This window comes from Saccopteryx bilineata, chromosome X, assembly GCF_036850765.1.
Source record: "Saccopteryx bilineata isolate mSacBil1 chromosome X, mSacBil1_pri_phased_curated, whole genome shotgun sequence".
NCBI classification, from domain to species: Eukaryota; Metazoa; Chordata; class Mammalia; order Chiroptera; family Emballonuridae; genus Saccopteryx; species Saccopteryx bilineata.
In genome coordinates, this window is record NC_089502.1 from 109,993,807 (window position 1) to 110,004,084 (window position 10,278).

The 10,278-nt window shown below is 44.6% G+C and overlaps 1 protein-coding gene across 1 annotated transcript in view; it reads right to left on the reverse strand.

Annotated features, from left to right (window-relative positions):
- The window catches only part of ZNF275 (zinc finger protein 275), a 117,801-nt gene extending 113,540 nt beyond the window's left edge, over positions 1–4,261 (reverse strand). The window contains 1 exon segment of the mRNA XM_066250519.1: positions 4,144–4,261. Coding sequence (XP_066106616.1) covers positions 4,144–4,261 — 118 coding nt within the window.
- Positions 4,262–10,278: the final 6,017 nt, after the last annotated feature.

A 10,278-nucleotide genomic window follows, 5' to 3' on the forward strand; every position in this document is an offset into this window, starting at 1 on the left:
AAGGAGTCTTTATTTAAAGCCGGCAACCACACAGAGACCTAAGTCATCCAAATCATGTGGCCCCAAACAGTTTGGGGCTAGCTTTTTAATTTTTTTTTCTTTACACGGACAGAGAGAGAGAGTCAGAAAGAGGGATAGATAGGGACAGACAGACAGGAACGGAGAAAGATGAGAAGCATCTGTCATCAGTTTTTCATTGTGACACCTTAGTTGTTCATTGATTGCTTCCTCATATGTGCCTTGACCACGGGCCTTCAGCAGACCGAGTAATCCCTTGCTTGAGCCAGCGACCTTGGGTCCAAGCTGGTGAGCATTTTTTATTTTGCTTGAGCCAGATGAGCCAGCGCTCAAGCTGGTGACCTCGGAGTCTCGAACCTGGGTCCTCGGCATCCCAGTCCAACGCTCTATCCACTGCGCCACTGCCTGGTCAGGCGCTTTTTAATTTTTTTTTCAAAGTTAGAAGCAGAGAGGCAGTCAGACAGACTCCCGCATGCGCCCGACCGGGATCCACCCAGTATGCCCACCAGGGGGCGATGCTCTGCCCATCTGGGGCGTTGCTCCATTGTGGCCAGAGCCATTTTAGCACCTGAGGCTTAAGCCATGGAGCCATCCTCAGCACCCAGGCCAACTTTGCTCCAGTGGAACCTTGGCTGCAGGAGGGGAAGAGAGAGATAGAGAGGAAGGAGAGGGGGAGGGGTGGAGAAGCAGATGGGCGCTTCTCCTGTGTGCCCTGGCCGGGAATCGAACCCGGGACTCCTGCACGCCAGGCCGACACTCTACCACTGAGCCAACTGGCCAGGGCCTGGGGCTAGGTTTTAAAGACCAAATTACCTACTGATTGGGGAATGAGGAGGAAGAGAAGCAAACAGTAAAACGAAGCAGTGAAACAAGCTCTCTTACAATGTTTATCTATAAGATTAATTCAGGGAGAAACATTCCGGGAACATCTGCAACCTTGCAGAACTATTCAAGGCCACAGCCTGAAAAACCAACCTCAAGGCCAGGGGTAGGGAGTCTTTTTAGAAAAAGTAAGTTCTGCTAAAAGTCTCTTTGTTTTAGAGAAAGTAAGTTCTGCCAAAAATTACTCATGCTGCCATTCTTTTCTATATTTCAATATCTCGCTACTAGTAAAGGTCAGTTTAGAGCCTAAAAGATCAGTGTTTCATCGATTCTACACATGACACAAATAACCAAGCCACTTCCTTGGTAGGTGCCATCAGTCTCTGGGCAGTGGGGGCAGGGGACAGGCAGCAAGGCCACCCAAACTAGATTTATCTGGCAGCTTCTGGAAATTTCCAAGGATGCCAGAAACACCTGGATTCCCTAGAGCAGTGGTCCTCAACCCCCGGGGCCGCGGACTGCTACTGGTCCGTGGGCCATTTGGTACCAGTCTGCAGAGAAAGAATAAATAACTGACATTATTTCCGTTTTATTTATATTTAAGTCTGAACGATGTTTTATTTTTAACAAATGACCAGATTCCCTCTGTTACATCCGTCTAAGACTCACTCTTGACACTTGTCTCGGTCACGTGATACATTTATCCATTCCACCCTAAAGGCCGGTCCATGAAAATATTTTCTGACATTAAACCGGTCTGTAGCCCAAAAAAGGTTGGGGACCACTGCCCTAGAGTATCTAGATAAGAACCTGTAGCAGAATGTCCAGAGGCCCCAGAAGACAAGTTTGGTTCTGGGCCAAAGCAAAAATGCCCTGAGGGGTGTCTTTTTATATCACACAAGAGACCTCTCTTTTCAGCATCTAATTCAGATTGGTACCTTCAGCTTCCTCTCCTATCCAAATGACCACCTGGATTTCCAATTCTCCTTACTGGATACCTGTTCTCTCCTGAGTTGTGTCACTAAGACTGACAAAACTATCTCTGGGCAGAGATGGTTTGGTTAACACTGGCATATGTAAAATATAGTCACTTCCACAATGGAAACAATACTTCTCACCATCTTGCATCCCCACCCATGGGACCTTCAAACAGTTCAGCCAGCTTTAAGGCCAGCAGACATGATCTATAAACACCCGGGCTTACCCAAAAGGGACACATACAGATGGCTCACCATGTCTTATAACAATTCTGAGTGATTAGTCAATCAGGTAAGGTCCTACCTGTTGGACTGAAATTATTCAAGGGGACAGAAGCAGACTTGGAAAGTATCTTTTTGGGTTGTGAGTGCTCAATCAAAGGACACAGGAGACTGAACACACCCTGCATGAATCCCGATCCCAATTTCCCCCAGCCAGGCAAGGCCAGGATGTGGAGCCGAGCCCTTGGGCTGGAGCTGGGCCTGCTCTGTACCTGTCTGGCCAGGATAGGGCCCTGCAGGTCCCATTTGGGCCCACGCTGCACCGTGGCAGAATTGTAAAGGGCCAAAAGAAAGGATGTTTCACTAGGAAATGTCTGTTGCTGCTGGGATGTTTTTGTCTGTGTGTGTCTTTTTTTGTGTGCGTGGGTAGGAGGCATCTGTTTCTGTCTTCCCTAGCTTTCCTCTCTCACTCTGCCTGGGCACCTGTCCCTCTCTGTTTAAGTTTCCATTTTATTTCCCTTCTATAGAAAGCCAGAAGGTAGACCAGAAGGGGATTTTGTAGTATTTGTTGTACTTAATTGAGAAAAGGTTTATGGTTCCATTTCTCCAAGAAGATACATGGCATTTTAGTAAAAATCAAAACAAATTGTAAGAATAGCTTTATTTAGGTTACACTGCCCTGGATATGAAAGAATCTAAATGAAGGTGGGAGGCTTCGCTGGGCCATTTGAGGAGCTCAGGCAGGGCTGGGCTACGGCTAGGGCTAGGGCTGGTTAAGTGGGCTAGAACTCTGGCTCAGGGTGTGCTAAGACCTCTGGGGGGGTAGATAGAGTACTAGGTATGGATGGGGGGGGGGAGGGGTCTGCGTTTCTCAGCACTGGGTTGGAACACAGAGCTGCTCCTCATTAGCACTGGGCAAGCTAGAATCTGGGGGCTTTCCCTCCTCTGCTCAGCAGAGGATTCTAGCCTCCCGAGTGGAACCCCACTCTGTGCTGTCAGACTTCTGGGGAGAGAATTCACTTGTCAGTTATTTTTCAAGGGGTCTTTCACCCAAAGAAGGCTGTAAATCACTGCTCAATAGGATTCTAAACATAGCTCCAAAGACGTTTTTGGGGACTGGACTGGACTATGCCAGGCACTGTGCAAGCTGCTTGTACTCAAAGGCCCAATGAGCCAGGGAGGATGGGGGAAGGGGTGAGGCAGCATTAGTGCCCAGAGGAGGTACTGTTCTAGCAATCCCATCTGAAATCCTTTGGTAAAGGAAAAATGTCGGGTCTGAGGTTGACAAAATATTTCACTGACCAAGAAGGTGGAGGGGGCTGGTGGCTGGGCTAGGCAAAAGCTGGCTGGAGGGCGTCATTTGGAATAGGGTGGGACTTTTCCCACTGGGAAGTGAGCCAGGATTGGGGGGGGGGTGATTGAAAGGGACCATGAGCTTTGGGTGGCAGGCGAAGGTGTGTGGGGGGAAGGATGGAAAAAGACATGTAATTAATCACCCAAATATAGACTAAAGGAGGCAGTAAAAGAGTTGGGGGGGTACAGGAGCAGGAGATGGTGGCCCCCAAAAGGGCGACAGAAAAAACCCTGTTAAGACCGAGGATCCTGAGCAAGTGCTGCCCCTCCCCCTCCCTCACAGCCCTTGGGCTTTAGTCTACCTGCCCCCATCCTTGCTACCAAGCTTAGGTTCGACCCCCATCCAAAAGAAGAGGGACTCCACTAGCAGGAACCGTCTCCAGTTCACTCACCTGGTGTCCCAGAAAGAGGCTCAGGCCCTCCCCCAGACTAGGAAAAAGCCCTTTAAAATATCCTCCTAACGCCCTTCCCCCTCGTCCTCCATTACGCTTGGGGCGGGGGTCCTTTCCTTCCTACAGCGATCTCTTCCCACCCTTTAACGTCTTCCAAAACGCAGCGTAGGCCTCCACAAGTCCGCGATTCCCTCCCCGTCCACCGCCCCCTGCCCGCCACGGGAAGGCCTTCGGGCCTCCTCCTACCCGCCATCCCAGTCCCGTTCCCCTCCCCAGCTGACCCCCGGGCCAAGGAGCTTACCATGGGCCCAAAGACGCCCCGCAACAAGGCTCCACCGCACACTCTCTGAAGCACTCACCCCAAACCTCCACACTCTCCTGGATCAACCCCCCGCGCATCCTCCCGCAGCCCAAACGATCACCTCGGCTCCGCAAATTCACCCGCAGCCCCCGTACTGTCCCGGGCCTCCGGGACATCCTCCCGTGACCCAAACGATCACTGGTCTAGACACACCCTCCACTGCTCCGCGCAAATCCTTCGCTGGCCCTCACACTCACCCCAACCCAGCGGTGGTCAACGTGTGGCCCTCGACTGAGCAGCGGAGCTGGCACGTCCCACGCAGCCCCGGCGTGGCAGGAAGCGCCACGGAGCCGCTAGCGCCCGGGTGAGCCCAACAGCTCCCAGGCGCGTTTCCGGAGCCTCGGGCGCTGCAGGGGGTAGTATGGGAAGGAGGCTCCGCCCCGGCCCTGGTCCCGCCCGGTCTGCCAGCCCCGATTGGCCCGGAGAGGGGGGCGGGGCGGGAAAAGGGCTGGACTGAGGCCGGGGAGGGGGGTTGGTCAGGTCAGAGCCCCCAGAGTTGTTATAGCTAGATGCCTGGGTGGAGTGGGGGGAGAAGAAGGGATGTACTAATGAATAATGAATGAACAAGTGAATGAAACGACCAGCTCACGAAAAAGGGAATGAAGACCTCTTACCTCTGGGCGCCTTCTGCACGGCGGTGAGGGTGGGGAGAAGAAAAACGTGGGGCAAAAGTAGAGCAAAGTCAGGCGCCACTGGAGGGATCAAAGCGCCCACTGATTTACTGAAGATGGTAGCCCAGGCACTAAGACATTTGTGAGCAAAACCAGGTCACATCCCTACCCTCAGGGGGCGCGCACTTGGTGCCCTGTGAATGTGTGTGTGTGCGCGGGCGCGAGGTTACTTGCTGGGGATAGGGATGGAAGCAGTGGTGGAATTCAAAATATTTAACAACCAATTCTCTGCCCTAATGACCGTTTTAAGTATATATTAAAAAAACCCCAATATGCTAAGAGGTAGTTTATTATTTCATGTATTTAATACTTAAATAAGGACAATAAAAGAGGTACACAAAACTAGATTATGTTATAAGAAAGTTTTTAAATATTAAATAATACCAGACAACAAACAATAAAACTGTTATTTAAGATATTTCCATATTGCTTTTTGATTGGCATCCTCACTTGCAATTTTTTTCGCCTGTGGACGGAATGAACATGACTATGGGCGCTTAGAATACACTACTGCGTAGATGAACGTTTAAAAAAAAAGTAAGGAATGTAAATTTGTGATTTCCACAGTGGGCAGCTGCCTAGGCAACCACCTTAGAGACAATGCTGATTACAAGTGCCATTTTAACGATGTGTTCGCCGAACTCAACAAAAAAATTAGCTATCAGTTCTGCTGAACCAGTGCGAACCAGCTGAATCTCACCGCTGGGTGGAAGGGAAATGCACTTGAATTAATTTCAAAATAGCAGATTATACTGTAAAGAAAAGAACAGGATTCTTGGAATTGGAGTACTGCAAGTAATGATAGCTAGTTCCAAATAAATTTGATGCCAGTCAACCAAAATCTAGGAAATTGCATCAGCACTGCAGTGTGCTAAACCTGTTGATGCTTTTCTGAAAATGCCTGTTTCGAAAGGAAGACAGTAATTAAGGAGGATCAACATACAACACATAAGAGTTATCAGAACCATGAAGAACAGGTTAGGATGACGTTTGGGAGTGAAGGATTGGGAACTTCAGTGAGGCTACGGTTGAGATGAGACTTGAATGACAAGAAAGACTCAGCCATATGAATGAAGGTTGTTGAAGACAAGAAATGTCCACAGGTAAAAGAAACCGCAAATTGGACATGTTCCAGGATCAAAAGGAAAATGCTGGAGTGCAGTAAGTAAGCCAAGGAAGAGAAGAGTCATGCTGGAGGGGTGACACTGAGCACGGAAACTGAGTCTGAAGACATGCTCTAACTTTTTTCTTCATTTAAAAATTAATATTAATGCTTTATCAGTAATAATGACTATAATCAACTTTTTATTTTATGTTTTTTAAAGAAACAGCAGTTTTATTTATTTATTTTTATTTATTTATTCATTTTTAGAGAGGAGAGAGAGAGGGAGAGAGAGAGACAGAGAGAGAGAGAGAGAGAAGAGGGGAGGAGCTGGAAGCATCAACTCCCATATGTGCCTTGACCAGGCAAGCCCAGGGTTTTGAACCGGCGACCTCAGCATTTCCAGGTCGACGCTTTATCCACTGCGCCACTACAGGTCAGGCCTATAATCAACTTTTTAAATATTCTCGTAATAATTTTATTTATTAGATGCTAACAATTTTACCTTATTTTCCACCTACATTTTATTATGAAAATTTTGCAACATACAGCTCAGTTAAAAGATTTGTACCCATGTACCATTATGCTCTACTTGCTTGGTTGCATGGTCTCCTTGATGTTACTGATTCATTTCAAAGTTGCAGACATCAGTCGGTACACTTTACCCCTAAACACTTCAATATACGCAGCAGTAACTAGAGATCAATACCTGTTTGCTGTCATTTTGGGGGGTTTTTTGGAGATAAAAGCTCATACAGTGAAATACAATCATCTGAAGTGCCTCATGCAGTGAATTTTGACAAATGTGAACTCCAAGCTCTGTCAAGATACAGAACACTGTTGATACCCCATAAATTTCTCGTGTGCCTATTTCCAGTCAGTCTCACCACAGACCCACATAGAGCTAACAGCTATTCTAATTTTTTTTTCACTATAGATTATTTTTCCCTATTTGAGAACTTTGTATGAATGGAATTATATAGTATGTACTAATTTTGTGTCTGGATTCTTTCATTCAGTCTGATGATTTTGAGATTTATCTGTGTTATTGAATGTGTTATTGCTTTTTTCCTTTTATAACCAAGTAGTATACCATTGTCTGGATATATCTGAGTTGATTTATTCACTCACCACTTTATGATCTGGGTTGTTTCCATTTTGGACTACTATAAACAATGATACTATAATCATTTGTGTACAAGTTCATGTAGACATATACTTCCATTTTACATGAGTAAGTACCTAGAAAAGAAATCGCCATGTCATAAGATAGTTCTTTTATAAAAACTGCCAAAATATTCTCCAAATGGCTGTACAATTTACATTCCTAACAGAAATGTATGAGAGTTCCTTTTATTTCCTGTCCTCCTCAACATTTGAGATTGTCAGCCTTTATTTTTAGCCATTTAAGTGAGTGTGAAGTGGTAGCTCATTGTGATTTGAATTATCATCTCCCTGATGACTAATCATGTTAAGCGTGATGTTTTTATATGCTTTCTGGCCATTATTCTATCTCCCTTTGTGAAGTGTTCAAAAGCTTGGCCACTTTTATGAGATTGTCTGTCTTTTTATTATTTAGTTGTCAGTGTATTTTTAAAAAATACTTTTTGAGGTATATCTGATGTAGGATAACCTGTACCTGTTTAAACTGTACAATCTGGCCTGGCCAGGTAGTAGCACAGTGGATAGAGCGTCAGACTGGAATGCAGAGGACCCAGGTTCGAGACCCCGAGGTCGCCAGCTTGAGCACGGGTTCATCTGGTTTGAGCAAAGCTCACCAGCTTGCACCCAAGGTCACTGGCTTGAGCAAGGGGTTACTAGGTCTGCTGAAGACCCGTGGTCAAGGCACGTATGAGAAAGCACTCAATGTCTACGGCCATACCACCCTGAACGCGCCCGATCTCGTCTGATCTCGGAAACTAAGCAGGGTCGGGCCTGGTTAGTACTTGGATGGGAGAAAGCACTCAATGAACAACAAAGGTGTCGCAATGAAAAACTGATGATTGATGCTTCTCATCTCTCTCCGTTCCTGTCTGTCTGTCCCTATCCCTCTCTCTGACTCTCTCTGACTCTGTAAAAAATAAAAATAAAAATAAAAAAATGAATAAACTGTACAATCTGACTAGGTTTGACATGAAACCATGACCACAAGCAAGGCAGTAAACTATCCATTGCTCTCAAAGTTTACTTACGTCCTTTGTGGTCCCTCTCTAGTGACTCTTCTTGCTTCTCTCATTCTCAAGCAACTACTCATCTACTTGCTATAACTATAGAGTAGTTTGCATTTCTAGAGTTTTGTATAAATGGAATCATATAATAAGTGTTTTTTTTATCTGACTCCTTTCACTCAACAAAATTATTTTGAGATTCATCCATATTGTTGCATGTATCAACAGTTCATTCATTTCTATTGCTGAATAATATTCCATTGCATGAATGTTACATAATGGGTTTATACAATCACTGGTTGATGGACATTTGGGTTGTTTTCAGTTTGGAACAATCATGAATCAAGCAGATATGAACATTTGTGTACAAGCCTTTATATAGACATATATTGCCTTTTATCACCGGTAAGTACTAAGGAGTGGCATGGCTGATAATATAGTAGATGTACATTTAACTTTTTAAAAAAAACTACCAAACTGTTTTACAAAGTGTTTTGACCATTTTCACTCATAAGAGCAATGCAAGAGAGTTCCAGTTGTTTCACACTTTTTTTCCAGCACTTGGTATGGTCAGGCTTTTTAATTTTAGTCATTCTAATTAGCATATAGTGTACTCTCACTATGGTTTTAATCTGGATTTCCTTGACTAGCGGTGTTGAGCGTATTTTTCTATTCTCATTAGCCATTCGTATATCTTCTTTGGTCAGTGTCTGCTTAAACCTTTGCCCATTTTAGTATTATTGGGTTGTTTGTCTTATTAGGTTGTAAGAACTGTTTTATATATTCTAGGTACAAGGCTTTTGTCAGATATATACTTTGCAAGCATGACTTTTTTTTTAATTTTATTATTGATTTTATTTTATTTTTTTAATTTTAATTTCTATTTATTCATTTTAGAGAGGAGAGGAGAGACAGAAGGGGGGGAGGAGCTGGAAGCTTCAACTCCCATATGTGCCTTGACCAGGCAAGCCCAGGGTTTCGAACCGGTGACCTCAGCATTTCCAGGTCAACGCTTTATCCACTGCGCCACCACAGGTCAGGCCTGCAAGCATGACTTTTTGTTCCTTTAGCAGTGTCTTTTGAAAAACAGAAATTCTAAATTTTGGTGAAGCTAAGTTTATCAAGCTGTTTTTTTATGGATTACATTTTTGGTGTCATATCTTTTTTTGTGGCAGAGACAGAGAGAGTCAGAGAGAGGGACAGATAGAGACAGACAGACAGGAAGGGAGAGAGATGAGAAGCATCAATTCTTCGTTGCAGCTCCTTAGTTGCTCATTGATTGCTTTCTCATATGTGTCTTGACTGGGGGGGGGGGGCTACAGTTGAGCGAGTGATCTCTTCCTAAAGCCAGTGACCTTGGGCTCAAGCTGGCGACCTGGGGGTTTCGAACCTGGGTCCTCTGCGTCCCAGTCTGACACTATATACTATGCCACTGCTTGGTCAGGCCCATTATATTTTCTACACTGATAATTTTGTCATCTGTGAATAAAGATGGTCTACTTTTTCCTTTCCATTCTGCATGATGTTTCCTTTCTTTGCCTAACTTCCCAGGCATGACCCTCCAATAACGTGATGAATAAAAGGTGAAAGAGTGGACATCCCTGTCTTGTTTCTTATTTGAGTGAAAAAAGCACCCAGTCTCTCACACTAAGAATGTTAGCTTTAGGTTTTTTATTTTTGTTTTCATATTTTTTTAATTTTTAAATTTTATTTAGAGAATTAACTTTAACATGGTGACATTGATCAATAAGAGTACATAGGTTTCAGGTAAAAATTTCTATAGCATTTGAACTGTTGATTACGTTGTGTACCCATCACATCAAATCATTTTCCGTCACCTAATATTTGGCTTCCTTACACCCGTCCCTCATCTGCTCCCTCATCTCCATCACCGACATCCACTTCCCCCTGGTAACCACTTCACTTTTATCTACGTCCATGAGTCTCAGTTTTATATCCCACTTATGTATGAAATCATACAGTTCTTAGCTTTTTCTTATTTACTTATTTCACTCAATATAACATTCTCAAGGTCCATCCATGTTGTTGTAAATGTCACTATGTCATCATTTCTTATGGCTGAGTAGTATTCCATTGTATATATGTGCCACATCTTCTTTATCCAGTACTTTATCAAGGGAGAAAACAACTTTGATTGTTTCCATGTCTTGGCCGCTGTGAAAATGCTGCTA